This window comes from Schistocerca gregaria, chromosome X (genome assembly GCF_023897955.1).
Source record: "Schistocerca gregaria isolate iqSchGreg1 chromosome X, iqSchGreg1.2, whole genome shotgun sequence".
NCBI classification, from domain to species: domain Eukaryota; kingdom Metazoa; phylum Arthropoda; class Insecta; order Orthoptera; family Acrididae; genus Schistocerca; species Schistocerca gregaria.
Genome location: NC_064931.1, coordinates 594,081,181 through 594,105,608, shown reverse-complemented (window position 1 = coordinate 594,105,608; position 24,428 = coordinate 594,081,181). Strand labels below are relative to the sequence as shown.

Genomic DNA, 24,428 nt, shown 5'->3' with positions numbered 1-24,428 from the left:
AACTTCCTGGCAGATTAAAACTGTGTGCCCGACCGAGACTCGAACTCGGGACCTTTGCCTTTCGCGGGCAAGTGCTCTACCAACTGAGCTACCGAAGCACGACTCACGTCCGGTACTCACAGCTTTACTTCTGCCAGTATCCGTCTCCTACCTTCCAAACTTTACAGAAGCTCTTCTGCGAACCATGCAGAACTAGCACTCCTGAAAGAAAGGATATTGCGGAGACATGGCTTAGCCACAGCCTGGGGGATGTTTCCAGAATGAGATTTTCACTCTGCAGCGGAGTGTGCGCTGATATGAAACTTCCTGGCAGATTAAAACTGTGTGCCCGACCGAGACTCGAACTCGGGACCTTTGCCTTTCGCGGGCAAGTGCTCTACCAACTGAGCTACCGAAGCACGACTCACGTCCGGTACTCACAGCTTTACTTCTGCCAGTATCCGTCTCCTACCTTCCAAACTTTACAGAAGCTCTTCTGCGAACCATGCAGAACTAGCACTCCTGAAAGAAAGGATATTGCGGAGACATGGCTTAGCCACAGCCTGGGGGATGTTTCCAGAATGAGATTTTCACTCTGCAGCGGAGTGTGCGCTGATATGAAACTTCCTGGCAGATTAAAACTGTGTGCCCGACCGAGACTCGAACTCGGGACCTTTGCCTTTCGCGGGCAAGTGCTCTACCAACTGAGCTACCGAAGCAAGTTTGGAAGGTAGGAGACGGATACTGGTAGAAGTAAAGCTGTGAGTACCGGACGTGAGTCGTGCTTCGGTAGCTCAGTTGGTAGAGCACTTGCCCGCGAAAGGCAAAGGTCCCGAGTTCGAGTCTCGGTCGGGCACACAGTTTTAATCTGCCAGGAAGTTTCATATCAGCGCACACTCCGCTGCAGAGTGAAAATCTCATTCTGGAAACATCCCCCAGGCTGTGGCTAAGCCATGTCTCCGCAATATCCTTTCTTTCAGGAGTGCTAGTTCTGCATGGTTCGCAGAAGAGCTTCTGTAAAGTTTGGAAGGTAGGAGACGGATACTGGCAGAAGTAAAGCTGTGAGTACCGGACGTGAGTCGTGCTTCGGTAGCTCAGTTGGTAGAGCACTTGCCCGCGAAAGGCAAAGGTCCCGAGTTCGAGTCTCGGTCGGGCACACAGTTTTAATCTGCCAGGAAGTTTCATAAGTAGTTTTCCATTCATAATCAAAAGACACTTATAGATCTGTTGATGACAATTCTCATAATCACACATTACTGCTGTGTGCATGGATATTTACTTTGTGATGCCCTGCATCTCTCCACAATCGTGAATTACTGCTGCTTTGCATAAAATAAGTCACTGTATTCTCTAAAAATTTATATAGGTGTTTGATAAGTGTGGATTCAAGCCACATAATGTGTAAAACAATATACTACTGTCCATTAGCCAGTGTGTTTGCAAGGTAAAGATAGAAACTACAACAAGTCAGACCACCATGCAGCCTTAAGATGGCTGAACTCTTTTAGAGTCGACCAACGGAAAGTCCACGATGGAATAATGACGATATGAAAAGGCAGATTGTTACTAACCACATAGGGGAGGCACTGAATCACACAGAGAAACAATGAAATGACTGCTAAACTTTTAGATTTCTGATAAAATTTCTCCTTCAGAAGCAGAAGCAGAAACACACACACACACACACACACACACACACACACACACACACACACACACACACACATGGCTAATGTCTACAGCTGCTCAGATGTGAGTGTCTGAGTCTGACTCTGACAAAAAGGGGTTAACTATTATCTTATTTTACTTTGGGAGCAGAGGTGGAACAAGTAACATCAATGAGATGCTACAAAGAAGTTTCAGGGACAGAAGAATTTAATAATTTATTTGTGTCATCAATCTAGAATGACAGTAATGATGACACAAGAGAAATCAGAACAAGAATGAAAGCAGCACTATGTGCCCCAGCTGCAGCATAAACTGTCAATAAAGTAGATGGTGAAGGCATCTACAGTGTATACGCAGCAATGTGTTGCAATTTTGAGAAATCCGCAGGCAAAATAGAAGTCTATTTCAGTTGAAAATAGGAGATAAAACTGAAAGCACTTGTGATCATAACATTTTGAAGGCAGTCTGACCAGTCTATTGATTGTAGTTAGTTGTAGTTCAGTGGGCCATTGTAGTCCATCTCCTAGGGTGAAGGAGGTGATGTCAATATTAAAAATTTTAATAGGCATGTGTACTTCTTCTACATTTGAGCTATCAATATTGAATAAATTTGGCCTGAAGTAGGATGGAAGGAGCCTCATACAGCTGTAGGTTACAGTAGGGTGCAGCAGGCTTCTAGCCAAGAAACTCAGTATAAGTTGGTACCAAAAGAGAGTAGGATGAAAATAGTCTTGCTGCTGGGTACTAGCCATGGGAGGGTTGTAGGCCAGATGGTGCAGGAAGAGTTAGAAGCAGGATACCAGGTCACAGGTATTGTGAAGCCAAGTGCTAGCCTTAGCCAGGTGACAGAGGATGTAATAAAATTGTGCAAAAGTTTTGGCAAAGAGGATCAGGTTATTATAGTAGGTGGAGCAGGAAATAACCTTGCCAAGAACAGTAGTTACAGCATTAGAGGTGACCTGGATAAAATAGGAGTAGCAACTATACACAAATGTGAGTTTTATGGGGGCCCTGGAGTGCCATGACCAGCCCTGGGTTAATACAGCTGTGAACCGTGTTAAGTCTGAGTTGAGCAGGTTACTGCTGTCTGAAATGAATTCTCATATACCAGGTGTATCAGAATGAAATGTGCATCTTTTGTGAAAATGAAACACTTGTTTTGAACTGAAAAGTAAAAACATTTTATTCAAAGTATAGACCATTGCTTTCTATACATTTTGACCACCTTTCTAGTAATTTGTGGACACCACGCCAATAGAAATGTTTGTCTTTTGAAGCAAACCAATCAGACACCCAATTTTCGACTTCTTCATAGGAATCAAAAATTCCTCAGCTAGTGCATGTCCCATTGATGAAAACAAATGGTAGTCAGAAGGGGCCAAGTCTGGTGAATACAGCGGATGGGGTAGCAGCTCCCAGCCAAGTGTTTTGATTGTATCCTGAACCAGTTATGCTTTGTGTGCAGGTGCATTGTTGTGTAAAAAAAAATATACTTTTCCATGTCTTCTGGCCCATTCTGGTCTTTTTTCGATCAATGCATAGTTGAAATTGATCATTTGTTGTCTGTAGTGATTAGTATTCACAGTTTCACCAGGTTTTAGAAGCTCATAATACACGACACCTTTCGGATCCCATCAAACACAGAGCATTGTCTTCTTGCCGAATTAATCTGGTTTTGCAGTCAATGTTGATGGTTTTCCCGGATTAACCCATGATTTTCCCAGTTTAGAATTCTTAAAATAAATCCATTTTTCATTGCCAGTAACAATTATATGCAAAATTGATTTTCTTTCATGTCTTTGAAGCAAAATTTGACAAATGGTTTTTAGGTTTTCCATCTGTCTTTCATTCAATTCATTTGGCACCTATTTTCCACACTTTTGGATCCTTCAAACAGTCAGAAATTGTTTGTTGTGCAACATTTAGCATTGCTGCCATTTGCTTCTGACTCAAAGTATCATCTTCATCCAATATTGCTTGCAATTCGGCGTCTTCGAACTTTTTTGGTGGTCTTCCATGTTCTTCATTTCTTACATCAAAATCATTATTTCTGAACTGTTGAAACCATCTTTTGCATGTTGCTTCTGATAAAGCATGATCACCTCAACAAGCATTTGATGCGACTCCGCAGCACTTTTTTTCAAATGAAAATAAAAAATTAATGCTTTCCGCAAATCATCACTTTCTGGTACGTTAACATGATGAAAACATATGATGTTGTTTGTTCCATGACTTGATGTATACTAAATACCTTTGACAGATGTCATACCAACCAAACAAAAGAAAAGTTGAGGCTCGTTCACAACAAATGTTCCCTATCGACACATTTGTATCTTAACGCTCATTTCATACCGGTACACCTGGTAAGTGCAGTGCCCATTGCTACAGTTGGGAGATGGGGTTATACTAGACATGGCCTGCACCTGAATAGGAGAGGGAAAGGTAGGTTGGCTGAACTTCTTGCAGGAAATGTATAGGGGGGGCCACCATCACACAATGCAGGATCCCTGTGGTTACTGATGTCAGAGAGGTACCTCTTTTAGGTTAGAATAAAGAATCAGGTACCATATTTTGAAGGAAGTCACTATAAAGAAGAGACCCACAAGAATGCATGGAAAAGTATGGACAGGGACTGTGGATAGGTGGTGCTTGGTTGGAGTGTGGATTGACCATTAGGCATACCAAGATACTCTGTGCAGTTGCGATAATGCTGTGTCCAAGATGGTGCAGTGTTTGCCGCACCTGCCTAGTAAGCAGGAGATCCTGGGTTTGAATCCCGGTCTGGTACACATTTTTGACTCATCACCACTGATTCTGCTTAATGTCCTACTCCAACTGAAGGCATTCATCTCCCTTCAATTTACGTATAGTGTTTCACAGTTGCAGGACCTATGTGATGTCTGTTCTTTCAAAGGAACGAACACCATGCATTCACAGAAGTCAATAGGATATTACCAAATTCTTTTTTAAAGAAGTACATGCTCACACTAAGAGGAAATTGGCTATCAATGAATATATTCATACAAATTAATCATTTTATTTAAAACTGTGTTTAAAAGTGAATATACAAATTATATGCATTTACAACAACAGTTTGTTTCATAAGTACAATATATATATGTGCTGACATTTTTCATTTACTCATTGGCAGCAAAGGCACATAGTGGCAAGCATCTTTGTTTGTTTATTTGTGATTACAATTGTGTTGGTCATTTATATAATCAAGAAATTTTTATTACAAAATATTCACTTTAATTTCATACAATGAAGGTGGTTCAGAAACAGTGACATTTAAGGGCACTTCTATATTGACACTCAAACTGTAAGCTCAAAAACTAGTATAAATCAGAAGCTTTACACAGAATTGTTTTCTTCAATAATATTCCCATCCACAAAAAGGATATGGACAATACCTTCTTTTCGTTTTCCACTTGTCACAGTCTTAATACATGCTGGTCTTCCTCCAAGATAAAAGAGAGTTTCACTGCCATCTTCTACAAATTCATGCTGAAAACATAAGGGTTTATGGAAAAACAGACTTCAAGAATTCACAGAAATTAATGTAATCCTGTGTGCTTCTATACTTTCATGTATTAACTGGATACCCTTGGGCCTTAGATTCGCATCTTAATGAAGAAATTTTTATCATCTTGAATGTTAGGAAAGTTAATGTTTCATTTATTTATTAGGGAACTGGTGTTTACTGATTCTCAATTCGCTGCATAGTGTGACTCTTCAAGGTCAAGCTCAAATCCATTGTATTCAACGAAACTCATTCTTTGTGAGTAAAACATGACTTTGACATAATTAACACCCTAAGTTTGACAATATTATGAAAAGGATAGTTGCTGCTCACCGTATAGTGGAGATACTGAATCACAGATAAGCACAACAAAAAGACTGTCAGAAAGTAAGCTTTTGGCTAACAAGGCCTTCATCAAACAGAAAACATACACAGGCAAGGGCAGATTAAAGGGAGGGGAGGGGGGGGGGGGGGCAGAACGGGTAATCACCCCCTCCAAAAGTTGAAACTAAATTAAAATCAAATGGTAATTTTTGTAATCTGCACCAAAGGTAAGTATGTGAATTTAGAGTCTTGGTCAGTGGTTTTAGTCATTTAATTCAGTATTACCTAAGCCGTCTTACTTGATGTGCCCAAGAGAATTTACTACCTGAACATATGACTTGTGCTCCTCCTCCTGACTGAATTGTGGGTGCTAAATATTAGCAGAGCTTCCTGATCTGCCACAGCAGCATGCTTTACAATTATAATTTTCAAAATATAAATACAAATACATTTATGAACTAAACTGGCAAAAATATAGTTGTGAACAAATTAAGAACTACAGTTTTGAAAATATTTTATTCTAATTTCAGGTTATTTGCTTTTAACTTGCTTATCATCTGTATGTTAACAAAAGGCTTATGAGCTTGTTGCTGTCCATTAACAATTATATAAAAGACAAAAGTTACTTAGAAAAAGGTTGTGAATGCTACACATTTCAAGAAATTTAAAACTTTTTTGTCTAATATAAAACATATTTTTGCAATTTTTTGATATTTTTAAGTATCAAAACAGCTTAAAACAGTAGTTTCTGAAGGTTTTTTTCCTTAACTTTCAAGGAGAGTACCCCTGGGTCTTTTGTCTCTTCTAGGCAACTGCCCTCACTCAAAAGACTTCTTTAATCTTCCCTTTACACACACACACACACACACACACACACACACACACACACACACATGATCACAGTCTCTGGCTCCTTGTGTGTTTTCTATTTCCAATGAAGGCCTTGTTGGTCAGAAGCTTACATTCTGACAGTCTCTTTGTATCACCCATCTGTGACTAAGAATTTCCACTATATGGTGAATAGTAACTATCCTTTTCATAATATTGTCATAGTCCATCCTGAATTTTCCACTATTTGACATCATAAGTTTGTATTTCTGACACAAGAGAACACTGTGGGATCTCAGTTTCCATATTTAGTATAAAGGAGTGTTGCTCAAGCAGTAGCATCTCTTTTAATTTGGCACTGTGAAATGGACTGCTCACCATCATGTCAAGTTCGACTCATTGTTCTTCTAGTTTTAATTAAAAGTTGATGCATTTAATCAAATATTGATTACTGAGTTATTACATTTACATAGTCAACTGTTCTGTGTCATTATTACCGCCCCCTTTGCCTACATGTGTGTTTTGTACTAATTGATAATCACTGAGAGAACATCAACAACTATTCCAAACATGTTCAGCACTACAACATCATATACACTCCTGGAAATTGAAATAAGAACACCATGAATTCATTGTCCCAGGAAGGGGAAACTTTATTGACACATTCCTGGGGTCAGATACATCACATGGTCACACTGACAGAACCACAGGCACATAGACACAGGTAACAGAGCATGCACAATGTCGCCACTAGTACAGTGTATATCCACCTTTTGCAGCAATGCATGCTGCTATTCTCCCATGGAGATGATCGTAAAGATGTAGTCCTGTGGAACGGCTTGCCATGCCATTTCCACCTGGCGCCTCAGTTGGACCAGGGTTCGTGCTGGACGTGCAGACCGCGTGAGACGACGCTTCATCCAGTCCCAAACATGCTCAATGGGGGACAGATCCGGAGATCTTGCTGGCCCGGGTAGTTGACTTACACCTTCTAGAGCACGTTGGGTGGCACGGGATACATGCGGACGTGCATTGTCCTGTTGGAACAGCAAGTTCCCTTGCTGGTCTAGGAACGGTAGAACGATGGGTTCGATGACGGTTTGGATGTACCGTGCACTATTCAGTGTCCCCTCGACAATCACCAGAGGTGTACGGCCAGTGTAGGAGATCGCTCCCCACACCATGATGCCGGGTGTTGGCCCTGTGTGCCTCGGTCGTATGCAGTCCTGATTGTGGCGCTCACCTGCACGGCGCCAAACACGCATACGACCATCATTGGCACCAAGGCAGAAGCGACTCTTATCGCTGAAGACGACACGTCTCCATTCGTCCCTCCATTCACGCCTGTCGCGACACCACTGGAGGTGGGCTGCACGATGTTGGGGCGTGAGTGGAAGACGGCCTAACGGTGTGTGGAACCGTAGCCCAGCTTCATGGAGACGGTTGCGAATGGTCCTCGCCGATACCCCAGGAGCAACAGTGTCCCTAATTTGCTGGGAAGTGGCGGTGCGGTCCCCTACGGCACTGCGTACGATCCTACGGTCTTGGCGTGCATCCGTGCGTCGCTGCGGTCCAGTCCCAGGTCGACGGGCACGTGCACCTTCCGCCGACCACTGGCGACAACATCGATGTACTGTGGAGACCTCACGCCCCACGTGTTGAGCAATTCGGCGGTACGTCCACCCGGCCTCCCGCATGCCCACTATACGCCCTCGCTCAAAGTCCGTCAACTGCACATACGGTTCACGTCCACGCTGTCTCGCCATGCTACCAGTGTTAAAGACTGCGATGGAGCTCCGTATGCCATGGCAAACTGGCTGACACCGACGGCGGCGGTGCACAAATGCTGCGCAGCTAGCGCCATTCGACGGCCAACACCGCGGTTCCTGGTGTGTCCGCTGTGCCGTGCGTGTGATCATTGCTTGTACAGCCCTCTCGCAGTGTCTGGAGCAAGTATGGTGGGTCTGACACACCGGTGTCAATGTGTTCTTTTTTCCATTTCCAGGAGTGTATGATATTTTTATATATTAAAAAGAGTATTAAGTTCCAACAAATGTGGTTGGTACTAACACTAGACTAGGCATCTAACCTGCAAACTGTATGTAACTGGGAGACAGTGACACCCATAATATAAATTGAAGACCTAAAATCTTTTCAGTATGTATACAGAAAAAATATCAGTAACAGTTATGTACCAATATGAGTCTACTGTGACTTAGAACACTTCACTGCAGGTACTAAAAGTGTCCAGAAGAATCCTCACTTAGTTTTCATTCAAACACATTGTGTTTAACTGGTAAATACACTATCTTACTTCATTACTTACTCTATCACAACAGACACACGATTGTACATGACTTCTCCTTGTAAATTCTGTTGACAGTCAGTTTGGCCAATAAACTTCCCGATTCATAATAATGTGGCACTGTAACTTAACTAAAATTTTGTTACTGCTAAATAGTGTCTCCTGTATGAGTTCTAAGAAATCTGTTCATCCCATTTCAGTATCTCTTACTGCCTCCATTCAGCTTGTCTACATTGAGTCCTAAGAGGAAGTGAATCTAGTATGCTTTGACTTTGTTCTAATACACTGTTGTTTGTTTGATGTTATCCTTACACAATGTTTCGTTAAAATTGAAGCCCTGTGGTGGACTCAACAGAAATTAATGAGTTTTAATTGACATACGATTTACAATGATAGAAAAAAATTAAATGATCAGAGTATTAACATGTGAAAAATGAGTATTTCACACCAAATGCTGACATAAGAAGTCCTACAGTTCTTGACATCGAGCCAGATGAGGTTTCAGTGTCTGAGGAACAGCATTACATCTAACTTGGATCCTGAATGTTACACCTAAGTTCAACAGTATTGACTATTATAGTAGCATAGTAAACAAGCCATTGAATGATAAAAAACTCAAATGTATTAAATGGGGTGCTTTTTTGTGGGGCTGGGTGTCAGGGGATTGGAGAGCAGGTGGATAAGCAGATTCATGCATGCCAGACAAATAAGCAAGGTAGAGAAGATGAATTACTGAATATTGTTTGTAACACATGGATAAACATGTTTGTTGAAACAACAAGTGGGAACATTGTGTTGAGTCTTGCAGTATCTCTGCTGGAGCCATACCTTTTGACAGCATGGACTGCTCATGACACTCAATGGTGCAATCATTGTGAGTACCTATTTACTGCCTAAGAAGTACTCATCCCTCACTGTAATCCAAACTGAACTGAAGCTCACTGGAAAAACTGATCTTTTGCCATTTGGTACATCGCTGTACACATTAACAAGTCATTAATCTGTGCAGAAAAATGTATGTAAAAGATCTGATATAAAACCTAACAGCTGACCAACAATGACAGTGACTAAGTCTGAGTAATTTACTGAAAGCAGCAATAAACTTTGCCATCCATCAGCACAATAAGTGCAGCCAACTGTACAGACTAGTGACACTGTACAATGAAGAAGATTCCAGAGGAAGTGTTGTCCTCTGCGTGAGCTGTTCTGCCACTGAATCTTCTCATGTTATAGCAGTAAATGTCATGCAATGTAAACACAAAGCTGAAGATTCAAACCCACTCCTTTATTGATATTCTAAAAAACATTTCATCAGTACTGGTTGTGCTGAAAGTGTCAGTATGATGTAAGTTTAATATAATATTACTGTATTTCACTTACTAACTCACCTGTAACATATCAAAAATAGTGTTTCTTGGTAATGAGTATCACCCTGTGGCTAAACATGCCTTGGTGCACGGCCAGCACATCTTGGTACAGTGTTACACCGTCTGGGTTATCTGGATACTTCCCACCAACACCAACCTATCCGAACTCCAGAGATGGGAATTTGCCCTTCAGTATATCCTCTCTTCTCGATATCCGCCAGGCCTCAACCTCCGCTAATTTCAAGTTGCCGCCGCTCATACCTCACCTGTATTTCAACAACTTCTTTGCCTCTGTACTTCCGCCTTGACTGACATCTCTGCCCGAACTCTTTGCCTTTACAAATGTCTGCTTGTGTCTGTGTATGTGCGGATGGATATGTGTGTGTGTGTGTGTGTGTGTGTGTGTGTGTGTGTGTGTGTGTGTTTGTGTGTGTGTGTGTGTGTGTGTGTGTGTGCGCGCGCACGCGCGCGCGAGCGTGAGAGAGTGTACACCTGTCCTTTTTTCCCCCTACAGTAAGTCTTTCCGCTCCCAGGATTGGAATGCCTCCTTACCCTCTCCCTTAAAACCCACATCCTTTCGTCTTTCCCTCTCCTTTCTTCTTTCCTGAAGAAGCAACCGTCGGTTGCGAAAGCTAGAAATTTTGTGTGATTGTTTGTGTGTTTTATTTATTGTGCCTGTCTACTGGCACTTTCCCGCTTGGTAAGTCTTGGAATCTTTGTTTTTAATATATTTTTCCCATGTGGAAGTTTCTTTCTATTTTATTTATATCTACAGTTTCATGTATATGCATATTCCACTAGCTATTGTAAGGTGCATGGTGGAGCGTACCCTGTACCACTACTCTTATTTCCTTTTCTGTTCCACTCGCAAATAGGGCAAGGGAAAAATAGCTGTCTATATACCTGCAAATGAGCACTAATCTCTCTAATCTTATCTTCAAGGTCCTTTCATGAAATGCATGTTGGCGGCAGTAAGATTATTCTGCAGTCAGCCTCAAATACCAGTTCTCTAAATCTTCCCAGTAGTACTCCTTGAGAAGAATGTTACCTTCCCTCCATGATCCCCATTTGGCTTCCCGAAGCATCTCCATAATACTTGCGTGTCATTTGAACATAGTGGTAACAAATCTAGCAGCCCACCTCTAAATTGCTTCAATGCCTTCCTTTAATGGAACCTAGTACAGATCCCAAATACTCAAACAGTACTTAACAGTAGGTCACATTAGTGTCCTATATGCGGTCTCCTTTATAGATGAACCAAACTTTCCAAAAGTTTTCGCATAAACCAAAGTCAATCATTACCATTCCATACTAGGGTCCTTACATGCTCATTTCCTTTCATATTGCTTTGTAATGCTACACCTAGATATTTAATCGATGTGACTGTTTCAAGTAATGCACTACTAACACCATACTCAAACAGTATAGTTTTTTCCCCTACTCATCTGCATTAACTTACATTTTTGTACATTTAGAGCTAACTGACATTCATCACATCAAGTATAAATTTTGTCTAGGTCATCCTGTATCTTTCTACAGTCACTCAATGATGATACCTTCCCATACTCCACAGTAAACAGCCACTGACTGCTGCTTTCCCTGTCTGACAGGGTATATAAAATGTAACACCAGTCCCAAGGTCACTCCTGGCAATACCCTTGTCTCTGATGAACACCCGCCATTGAGAACAACATACTGGGTTGTGTTATTTAAGAAGTATTTGAGCCATTCACATACCTGGGAACCTATTCTGCATGCTTGTATGTTCATTAACAGTCGGGAGTGTGGCATCACGTCAAATGCTTTATGGAAATTAGGAACATGGTATCCACCAGTTGACCTTCATTCATGATTTGCAGAACCTCATGTGAGATAAAGGCAATCTGAGTTTTGCACAAGTGATGATTTCTGAAACAATGCTGATTTTCAAACAGAAGCATTTCTCTCTCAAGGAAATTTATATTTGAACTGAGACTGTGTTCAAGGATTCTGCAGCAAACCAATGTTAAAGATATTGCTCTGCAATTTTGTAGGTCCATTTTTTACCTTTCTTATATAGAGGAGTCATGTGTGCTTTTTTCCAGTCACTTGGGACTTTGTGCTGGGTGAGAGATTTGTGATAAATGCAAGCCAAGTAAGGGGCCAATGCTGTAGAGCACTGTTTGTAAAACCAAACTGGGATTACATCAGGGCCTGTCAACATATGTGCTTTCAACTCTCAGTTGTTTCTCTACTCCAGCAATAGTTATTACTGTATCCTCTGTACAGGAATCTCTGTGATGGTCAAATGAAGGTATGTTTGTATGGTTCCCCTGTGTGAATGATTTCTTAAATGCAAGATTTAAAACTCTGGCATTACTTTTGTGATCTTCTACTGCCACACTAGACTGGTCAACAAGTGACTGGATACAAGCCTTAGACTCACTTAGCAATTTTATGAAGGACCAGAATTTTCTAAGGTCCACAAGATCTATTGCTAAGGTATGACAGCGGTAGTTGTCATAAGATTTGCACACCAATCTTTCTTCAGATGCACAAATTTCTATTAACTTTTGTCTTCCATCATTTCTGCTTTCTCTTTTGAACTAAGAGTGCAACAACCTTTTGTTCCCCAGCATTTTTTTTTTAAATTTTGTTCTTAAATCACGGTGGATCTTTTCCATCCATAATCTACTTACTCAGCACATGCTTCTCCAGAGTATGATTTACAATCCATTTAAACTTTGTACATAATTCTTCTACATCCATCATACTGAAACTAAACACTGTCAATTCATTGTGATATCTGTACCTTTGCATTCACATCTTGAGATGGTGTAGAGTGCTGTGTATAAATGCCTCTCCAAGCTGTAGTTGCTTTAACTTTTTTATGAATGCACAGTAAATGGAAATTTTTCACGACTAGCAGAATGTGCTTTAGGCAATATGATGGTGACCACTGGCTGATTCAAAAGGGTTACTGCATTTTTGAAAAGCTTTTGTGATTATTGTTGGCAGAAAACTGAATAATACATTCACAAAGGTTGGCCATTAGTCACCAGACAAATTATGTAACTTGGTCACACAGCATACACTGATGTTGATAAAATGCACTGATTCGTCATGTGATATTTTATAAGAAAATATTCAGTATTTTCTTACAGCCTTTTATGTATATACTTAACATCAACATTTAAAGAGTATGATTCAAACCATATAGATGGAGTCATCCTCAGGTTGCAGCCATTAGTGTAGGATGCCTAGCTTTGAATAACTTTTATGTCTCTTATAATTTGCATGTCTTTATCATTTACAAACGGTTATGTAATTATTCTGTTCACAAATAAGTGTCCTGCTATTTCATCATCTTTACAGTTCATGGTTGTCATTGCTTGTTTAAAAAGGTCAACAGATGATAACAAACATCAATAAAGATGAATAAAATGGCCACATTAATGTGTGTACAAAATAAGTATACCCTTTTTTGTTAACATTGTAACAGAATTAAAGATGAAGGCAAATGAAATGAAGGTGCAGGCAAATGAAATGAAACATACAGGACAATGTACAATGTGGCTTTACTGAAATTGTAGTTCATATATGTGACACATCATGAATTACTGTGAGGCATGAATAGGTACCATAATGTCAATCCATTAGGATCAGTATTTGCTCAACTATCTATAAATGTCAGAGTACTGTACACCAGTATTAAACTGAATGGGGTAGTGCATTTGTTAAGAAACTGACCTCAGTTCTGGGGGATGAAGACACATGCTCTGCCTCACCATCATGATTTAATTTTCCTGTGGATTTCTTAAATCACTTTGGACAAACAGTGGGATGATTCCATCAACAACAGCAAGATTAACCACCTGTCCCCTCCTCATTGAACACATCTATATGTCTGTATATATAAAACATTTTCCCTACTATTTAACTGGTAAATCCTATGTTATTGTAAAATTACACTTGAAGAAATAAATTACATACTATAGGCTGCTACTGCAGTTATAAATATTCCCTTACTACAAAATGAAAATGCAGTTTGTGTTTTAAAATTTCTTCTATGCTTTTCTTTCTATTCTAGAAGTATGTATGAAAGTTTTCAGTAATATTTGTGGCTGCACCAAATGATACAGAACTGTGCTGGTAACATTTCTATAATAAAAGACCCACCCGAAAAATCTCAGACCTAAGATAAGGGTACCAAGAATGGATAAGATGTTCCTGTTATGCTGTGTAATGGCATCTGTATTGTAGACCGTTTTTATATATATATATATATATATATATATATATATATATATATATATATATATATATATATATATATATATATACAGAATGAGATTTTTCACTCTGCAGCGGAGTGTGCGCTGATATGAAACTTCCTGGCAGATTAAAACTGTGTGCCCGACCGAGACTCGAACTCGGCACCTTTGCCTTTCGCGGGCAAGTGCTCTACCATCTGAGTTACTGAAGCACGACTCACGCCCGGTACTCACAGCTTTACTTCTGCCAGTATCCGTCTCCTACCTTCCAAACTTTACAGAAGCTCTCCTGCGAACCTAGCAGAACTATATATATATTTATAAATTTTGAATGGAGCACACATACTCATGTAAACTGATGAAAATAAATTACAGTTTTCTGTTAATACTCAATTACTGCTGAAAAGTAGATTATGGACGTTAGAAGGCACTTATTGATAATTAATTTTTTAAAATAGTTCTGTACACAGAAAAACAGGAAATAAAGACAAAATATGACTTACAGTACATTCCAAATTCTCGCCATTTGCCCAAACATCTAGTGTACTTTTTTCTGAAAATAAATTAGGTTGTATTTGAAAAACATATTAGCAAAAACTAATTAGAGTACAAATCATAACTTTAAAATGCTACACTTCATTTAGTTGCAAGCAAAATACCTGTAAAGTAAATGCAACAAACAGCAATTATATGTTGTTCTTACTTATGGTACCAGGGTTGAAATCTACCCTCATGCTAATGGAAGATCCATTAAATGTGAGTGAGCTATCAGCACAGATAATATAGTGCTTAAACAGCTGCATTAGAAATGGTGTTCTATGTATTCATCATAAAGGCTTTTCTTGCAAAATTAGGGGGCAAGTAAACCATTTTCATAGTATACACGCTCCAATATATTTCACTTTTATAGAAAATAATATTGTTAGATGTGAGAGAAGCTGACAAAGTCTATATACTATAAAATTAAATATCAGATAACCTACAGTAGCTCTGACTCACACCTTAGTACATATTTTATACCCAGAAAGAATATGTACTCATAAATTTATAATTATCAAAGTGTATCTAGATAAATTCAAACTCATTTTATGAATTTACTCCTGTGGTTAATGTGTGTAGTTATGTGTCTTTTGCATCATGTATGTGGACCTGAAATTCTATATTTGTGTACATATACAGGGTGAATATCAATAAAACTGGCAAGCTGCAGGGACAGACTCCTGACTGGTAATGGAGGAAAAAAGGTCCTATGAATATGTGACCGGAAATGCACTGTTGACACAGTAGATGGCGCTGACAAATGACAGTATGTTTTACAATTCCTCTGACCACATTCCATGTGTTTGTTGTGTTTTGCAGGGTGCGTGATTGACACAGAGTACTTTAAGCAGCAGAATGGTTTGTCAGTAAAGAGGACTGGTGACAGAAATCCCATAATTGTGATGGTCTGCTGCAAAAACCATCAACAAAATTCTTCCCTGTGGAGAGGATTCATTGCTGATAACCCTTGCACTCATTGCAGGTGATAAGGATATTAGTGGTTGTCATGCAGAATACACACAATTGTACTTTGGGTTAAACTATGTTGGCAGGCCACTTGCCTTGAGCTTGTACTAAGGTTAGTCTTAATGTCCTGTAGAACCTGGTCATCTAAATCTAGTGTATGTCAATCCACCACCTCCCAGCATGTTCATTTGTCTTAAAGGACCCATGATCATACAAATGCCCAAAAAGGGCTTGAAATATTGAGTGATGTGATTAATGTCTGTGAGGGTACTTGTTTTGTTATAGCCATGCTGCCAATCGACTATTCCCATCTGCCCCACGCCTTCCAAACCCAGAGTAAGGTAAAAATACAGGGTGATTCAAAAAGAATACCACAACTTTAAAAATGTGTATTTAATGAAAGAAACATAATATAACCTTCTGTTATACATCATTACAAAGAGTATTTAAAAAGGTTTTTTTTTCACTCAAAAACAAGTTCAGAGATGTTCAATATGGCCCCCTCCAGACACTCGAGCAATATCAACCCGATACTCCAACTCGTTCCACACTCTCTGTAGCATATCAGGCGTAACAGTTTGGATAGCTGCTGTTATTTCTCGTTTCAAATCATCAATGGTGGCTGGGAGAGGTGGCCGAAACACCATATCCTTAACATACCCCCATAAGAAAAAATCGCAGGGGGTAAGATCAGGGCTTCTTGGAGGCCAGTGATGAAGTGCTCGGTCACGGGCTGCCTGGCAGCCGATCCATCGCCTCGGGTAGTTGACGTTCAGGTACTTATGGACAGATAAGTGCCAATGTGGTGGCGCTCCATCCTGCTGAAATATGAATTGCTGTGCTTCTTGTTTGAGCTGAGGGAACAGCCAATTCTCTAACATCTCCAGATACTGTAGTCCAGTTACAGTAGCACCTTTGAAGAAAAAGGGACCAAAAACTTTATTGGATGAAATGGCACAGAAAACGTTCACCTTAGGTGAGTCACGTTCATACTGAGTTGTTTCCCGCGGATTCTCAGTGCCCCATATACAGACATTGTGACGGTTGACTTTCCCGCTAGGGTGGAAAGTTGCTTCATCACTAAACACAATCTTTGAAACGAAAAATTCATCTGTTTCCATTTGAGCAAGGATAAAATCACAAAAATCGATTCTTTTAATCTTATCAGCTGCAGACAGTGCTTGAACCAATTTCAGACGATAAGGTTTCATAACTAACCTTTTTCGTAGGACTCTCCATACAGTTGACTGTGAAATTTGCAGCTCTCTGCTAGCTCTGCAAGTGGATTTTCCTGGGCTGCGAACAAATGCTTGCTGGATGCGTGCTACATTTTCATCACTCGTTCTCGGCCATCCAGAACTTTTCCCTTTGCACAAACACCCATTCTCTGTAAACTGTTTATACCAACGTTTAATACACCACCTATCAGGAGGTTTAACACCATACTTCATTCTAAATGCACGCTGAACAACTGTCGTAGATTCACTTCTGCCGTACTCAATAACACAAAAAGCTTTCTGTTGAGCGATCGCCATCTTAGCATCAACTGACGCTGACGCCTAGTCAACAGCGCCTCAAGCGAACAAATGTACAACTAAATGAAACTTTATAGCTCCCTTAATTTTCCGACAGATAGTGCTTAGCTCTGTCTTTTGTCGTTGCAGAGTTTTAAACTCCTAAAGTTGTGGTATTCTTTTTGAATCACCCTGTATAGTGTAGTCAGAGTCAGGTGTTTTTCTTTTACAAAAAAGATTTAAAAGTCAGTGTTATGCCAGTTTTTAACAGGATCAGAACTGGAAATTTTTTATGGTTTCTTATGTCACCAATCACCTTCTCAAATATTAAAAACATTCCATATTACATACCCCAAGTCTAGCCCCCCCCCCCCCCACCCTTCCCTTACAAACTATCATATGGGTGCCCTTGAGAATATTGTCTTTATTTCTTGTGCTATATGAACAATCAAATAGATATATAAGGAAGGGACTGTTAAAAGTTTTAGTTTTTTAAATAATATTCAGCTAACGTATGTCTGATATGTTGTTTCTAGAGATTCAGTACACATGGTGTATTAATAGAATCTCCCCCATAAAACTAAGTCATACCTTATTATTGATCAAAAATACTGTGGTGAGTAATTTTCCATGTGTCCATGTCAGTGGCACTGGATAATATTTGCAATGCAAACGCACAGCTACATAACGTACTTGAAAAGTACTCAGTATACATATTTCAGTTTAAATGATCTGGATTTACTTCTACATCTGCTATGTCTTTACTTGGTAGCTTGTTTCAGTTTTCTTGCATTCTGACTGTTAGTTTGTACACTGTGCCATATGTTTTTGACATGTCCACCTGGAACCATGTTTTTAAGTTATCAAGAGTGTTACATATGTAGTCAGAGATTTTATTCTGCTTCACAGTTTCAATTAAATTCATCTATAGTATGCAAACTGTAAGAATTGCTGTTATCTTTGATGTTATGATGCAGCAATATTGTACTCATTACTTATTGCTGGATTCTGGAACTATTTAAGCTAAGCATGCCCTTTTCTCTGGAGGGAGCATTGCTTTGCTGTCTGGTATAATGCAACAATGCTGCAGTGGTTGTGGTCATGCACCACCTTGGTATGTGCAGTGAAGTTGTTGGAATTCTGGACAGAGCAACGACATGCAGCTGCATCGCAGATAGACAGTATGAAGAAATTAGTAGAAAGTATAATTAAGACTTGAAAGTGTTATGCTGTTTTATAGGACAAAATTACTAAGAGTAATTCAATTATTTTGCTGACAGCTGCATGGAATTAGTTATGAGATTCATGGTTGAAGCAGTGTCATTTTTATGAATCAGTAACTTTCATGGAGGAATATATTGAGAGTAGAAAATAAACATAAAGACTTCCGTGATCAGTGATTACCTATTTAAGTAATGGGGAAATGCAACATAGCAATGGTTACTTCAGTATGAATGTGAAATGAGCTTTTAGCTGTTAACACAAGATTGGATGAATTTAGGTATTGTTAGTGAAGTGTGGTGCATGTGAGAGGGACAATAAAACAAAGTACTTTGAGTTGTACTGTTATTATTTCAAAGCGTCATTTTCCATTTTTCTTCTGAACAGCTTTAATATCTGAAAAGCACAGGAGACACACATTTATACTGGGCACGTGGTCAGCTTTATTTCATAACAAAGTGTGTTCTCTATGTAAAGCTGCCGTTCTCAAGTCTGATAGTGCAACTGCCATAAAAATTAATCTACGACAACTGAAGGAGAAGCTTGACAAAACATAACTGATGTAAAATTGATGGGGACTGGCATATAATTAAGATAGAAAAGGAAGAAAATATGACCAAGAATAGAGTCTCGAGGGACACCTTGCATCACTATTTTAAAGGATAATTTACTGTATTCGATAAGATAATTACTCTTATGTTACATAGGTATGATGTAAGTCACTGTAGTAAACTGTCCCTAACAGTATATTCATTTGTTTTGTGGGCTAGTAATATGTGGTTTACTAAATCAAAGCTCTTGGTGAGGCCATAGGAGATTCTTGCCACTGTATTAATCTTGCCTAGTGAGATACTTATACTGTCAACATAGTTATTTTTTAGTGTCTATCTTGTAATCCTACCATATGTGCAAATGGATGATGCCACATTATCAATATGCCATATTACACCTACATCTACCATGGTTAGTGTGAGAAGGGAACAACTCAGCGTCTCTGGCTAGCATGTCATGTGAGCCTATCAGGAAGCCAGTTTAAGGTGAAGTGGCTGCCGGCCCACTCTCACTGCTCTATGCAAGTAAATGTGTTCACCCCCATGGCGTACATACAACGAATGTGTGCTACATTAGTTATTTGTTGGACTGTTTACATTAGAAATGGGCCTGGTAGGACTCTGAGTGTAGTGCCAACAGCCTACCACTCTTCTGCTCCAGAGAACTGTGACAGCATTATTTGCCTAAGTGATTAATTTTCATCTCCCATACAAGTGGTTTCCACCATCATAATTCAAGTTGTGGTACTATATGTTTTGATTTGTAGTCTTGGACAATTCACAGGATCAGTAACTCTTGTGAACGAAGTGTCATTTACTTTATGTTTCAGCATACACAACAAGAGTTAATAAATGACTTTTGTAACCTTAATGAGGTACTACAAAATTCCACAGATTTTTTTCCTTGCAGGAAACCAAATTAGTTATTCAAAATAATCTTATATTTTACAATAAAATTTCGTATCTGGTAGAAGCTAGTTTCTGAATAACTATTAACAAGGGAGAAAGAAGAGAGATATGGTGATAATATCCTGTACCTTCCCTTGGCCCTTTGTTGAAGAGTGGTTTCAATTCTGTGTATTTTGATAAATCTAAGAAACAACTTTGTTCAAAAAGCTTCTTTATTACTGTAGCTTGTGGTTGACTTATTTTATGTGCTGATTTAAGTACTTTTGTCGGTATTCCATTATCAAATTCAGAAGTTTTCTTTTTTAATGATAGTTGAAATATTTCTGCATTTTGTGGTAGCAGTATCAAAGTCATCTTTATCAAATACGCCCAACACAGTGTGAGTTGCTCACAGCTACATGGGAGATGCCACTTTTGAACCTCCCAACAGTGCATCACTGGGTGAGCTTACTCTTACATCACCCACTGTTCCAATAGAGAGGTGCCTGCATACATGCCACCAGAGGACGCTAAATACACATGACCTCACTGCGTGTAACTCTGATTTTCTGGCTTAAATGTTTGAACAGCCACACTCAGAACTTCACCCCAGAGGCTCAGTGGATCTACCGACTTATTAATCTTAGTACGGAAGACTGCAGTGAGAAAAATGCATTGCTGTAGCACAATGTTACTAAATGTTTCTATGTGTCAGTGAGTTAGCTGAGTGTATCACCAATAAATACTATCTGTTTTATCAACAACATGACTCTCACTGTATACAGCTCAGCTTCACAGGAGAACCTACAGCTCTTTAAAGTTATATATATTTCCATTATTAATGTTATTATGTGTTGCCTTTTTGGAGATGTCTGATTGTCTTTATTAGCAATACATATATATTAATGAATACATCAAAAATATACTCGAACTTTTCATCAGTCCCAAAGTGATTTAGTTTTTCAGGTAATATGCAACACTAAACTCTGATATAACATGTTTGAAAAACTCATTGAAGCACTGTGGTACTTCTTCAGGATTTATAATAGCATCATTTTCAGTCTTAATCTAAGAAATTTTGCTGTTACCAGATTTTTCACCAAATTCAGATTTAATACTGAATCAATTTATGTCTTAAAATTAAACTATTATTTGACATTTGTTTTTGCTGCCTTCACAGCTTCTTTAAATGCAATTTATAATGCTTAACATGCACAATAAACAACTCATAGCTATGTTGGCAACATGGACTGTCATGTGGAGGATTTGGGTTGAATGTCTCGTACTGCCATGAATTTTTATTTAGTAGGAGCACTGGAATGGAGTTCACTCAGCCTTGTGATGTTAACTGAGGCTTTACCAGAATGTGAAGTAGTATCTCTAAGGTCTGAAAAGCTGACAACAGCTGGGGGAACATGTGTGCTGTTTTCTTTGACCTGTCACAAGACACAATCAAATTTTCTTGATTGAGTTTCTTTTTCAAATCATTTCACATGCCCTGTAATGCAATACGTACTCTGCTCATCACCCAGTTTTACACAAAATATGCTTCATAATAAAAAGAAATATATTTGTCTCCATAATCTTTTAAACATAATTGGCATTAAATATGATGTACAAATCAGTTCAGGGCAAAACAAGCACTTAAATATTTCCATGCAAGCTGAGATTTATCTTATTATCTTTTGATGATCATTTCTCTCTGTTGAGGTGGGCATCAACAAAATATTTTTGTATTAGGAGAAGAAAGGTGATGACTGAAATTTCATGAAAAGATCTCACTGCAGCAAAAAACACCATTGTTTTTGCAATAATGTAAAACAAGATACCCTTAGAATTTTTTCAGTGTCCTTTGTATGTTTAACCTGTAATGTTTTAAGGCATCACAGAGCACCTAAATCAAGATTGTCAGATCTTGACTTGAACACCAGAACTAAGAAACTGATAACTTAATAGCTGTTCCATCTTCCTCATATACTGTGGGACAGTTTCTTGCATCTTATCAATAGTGATCTTCCTCCCAAGTTTGTAACATGTGTAATGCTTCACTATAAGCTACATGGAGTAATTTGGTCTTCACTTGTGTTGTTAGTTGATAAATATGTATCCTGTTCATATGGAGTGGCAAACCTATACAATAAGAGATTTGTGTATCCTGCACTATTTTGTTTGACAATATTGTGAACCTAAATAATGAATGGCAGCACTGACCCTAACCAGACTCAATTTGCATGAAATACACAGGACAATGTGTATGTTATTTACGATTAAAAGAATTTTCTGAATTGGTTTATTTTTGAACATGATCTTCCATGCACTGTACATAATGACAGTGATCAAAAGCACCTCTGATGATGGTAGATTTCAATTTTCCTTGTCTCCATTTCTGACTGCAATTGCATTCATGGATCAGAAAAATGTAAAATGCCTCTTGGTGATTCAAATAGATTTTCTGGTTATAGGACTAAAAATCATTTGAAGTAACTGCACACTGAAAAAGGTGTAGACTACAATGGAACACAGTCTAATATGTTTTCCAGTTCAATTAACACTTCTTATAATGTGATAACAATGTAAATAGGAGTTCTCATAATACCATTCTGTTCCAAAATAAAAGTCTCTTTAAGTCAGCTTCCATGGTCTATCCATCCTGTTTTACATGAAATTTTTTTGACAGTACTAATTTATATCCTTACTTCAAATATGAGTTCACTGATTTGTTGAAAAAAATCAGTGTTCCAAAGGTTTTCTCATTTTTCTCTGACAAATCTCAGTTTTCAGGATGCTTTTAATGAATTAAAAGTCAGCCTGTACAACAAAGAGAATATTAAAAAGTTTTCATTTTTAAATTGGCAAAACTGTTCCAACATTTACAAGCTTATATTCTCAAACATGGATGACCAAAAGAGTACAGCTTTCCACTAAGTCTCAAGACCATAGTTTTATAATACTGATAAATTCAACCACTTTATACCCAGAAAACCTGTGCAGTCACTGATATTAATGATACAATATCACAATTCAAATTTCTTTGAATTGATTCAGTTGTTTAATTTTTAGAGTAATATATTTATTAACTTACCTAAAATAACTCTGAATGATCCACTTTCAAGCTCTACCAGCCATGTCTTTTTTGTTTTTCGTTGTATTTCTGTGAACTTTTGGTAGCTTTTTTCATTTACACAGAGCTCATAAGAAAAGGAAAATGCTCCAGCTGGCATAACTTTAAGCACACATCTAGCATTTCCAATGTTGAATATTTCATCACCGACCAACTTAAACATCCAGTCACGGTGGATGATTTCCTATCAGGAAGAATAGATATAAATTATTTTCTCTTTTTCCCTATTTCTATGTGAAATTACAGAGAAAAAGATACACAAAATAATTATAGTGGTGTACATGAAAGATGAAACTCCTATGTGAGATACTAATTTGTGGAAATACATTACGTAAGTTACAGACTGATTTCTATGCAAGCTATCAAACCCCTAAATAGAGATGAATAGGCACCAGTTAACTTTACTCTAAAATAAAACAAGTTGTCATCACAGACTATAATCTGGGGATATTGCCATTACTTGTTATCTGTAACACAGTGGTTTTTGAGTGTTAACTTTATGTACCCTGGGCCTTTTCACTGGCTCATCCATTTGAGAGGTTAGTATACTGAAAACAACACATATGGTATGGCAGAAGTCTCAGTTAGCCTTACTTACTTCTCCCAAATCGTCCCTCACTAAAGAGAGTTACTGTCTCTCTTGTACATTATATTTATCTTTTTGGACACTGAATGCGCATAATGCTTACAGACAGGGACCAAGAAATGTTCTACTAATTTCATATTCACATTAACCTTGGTACAGGTGAAGACTTTTGTTTCTGCATGTTTCTCATTGCTGAAGAGATCAATTCTTTGTAATTTCTATTTTGTCTCATGATTGATTCTTGTGAGTATGAGTAACTAGAGGAGAACATTATGGCAATTATGATATCTATAGTAGGGAACCTCTTCCCTTTTCATCATATTGATCATTTTGCTATACTTAACCTAGTCCTAGATGTATAAATGAGATCAGTGTAATGCACACTTTTTTCCTTAATCTAGTGTGAAATAGCTAATTTAGGATCTACTGAAACACTGGGAATACATAGCTATCTACATGACTGTGCCAATTTAAGATGAATTAATTAGGTTTAGTTTATGCCAGTTTCTCACCATTTGCAGAAATATATATAAATTACTTGACTTCCAGTTTGTTAACTTTAATTTTATTGTTGCCATACTAATACGAACAAATTTTTCCACTTCATTCTTAACCAAAATACAAAAACCATTATGGACACCTCATCTCTGCCAAACATAATAGAAACCTTGGATCATTCAGGACAACGCAAATATTTTTCAACAATGGATTTCAAGAGTGGTTACCACCACACAGAGGCTGCACTAGAGGATCAATGCAAAACAGTGTTCTCAGTACCCTGTAGACACTATCAG

At 38.5% G+C, this 24,428-nt stretch overlaps 1 protein-coding gene across 2 annotated transcripts in view; it reads right to left on the bottom strand.

The window, feature by feature from the left end:
• Positions 1-4,668: 4,668 nt before the first annotated feature.
• Positions 4,669-24,428, bottom strand: part of LOC126298558 (fas apoptotic inhibitory molecule 1) — a 60,929-nt gene continuing 41,169 nt past the window's right edge. For both annotated transcript variants that reach the window (XM_049989917.1, XM_049989916.1), the window contains 3 exons: positions 23,010-23,232; positions 14,751-14,800; positions 4,669-5,154 (listed from right to left, as the gene is read on the bottom strand). In XM_049989917.1, coding sequence (XP_049845874.1) covers positions 5,002-5,154; positions 14,751-14,800; positions 23,010-23,232 — 426 coding nt within the window. In that variant the 3' untranslated portion in view covers positions 4,669-5,001. The remainder of the gene's footprint in view (positions 5,155-14,750; positions 14,801-23,009; positions 23,233-24,428) is intronic.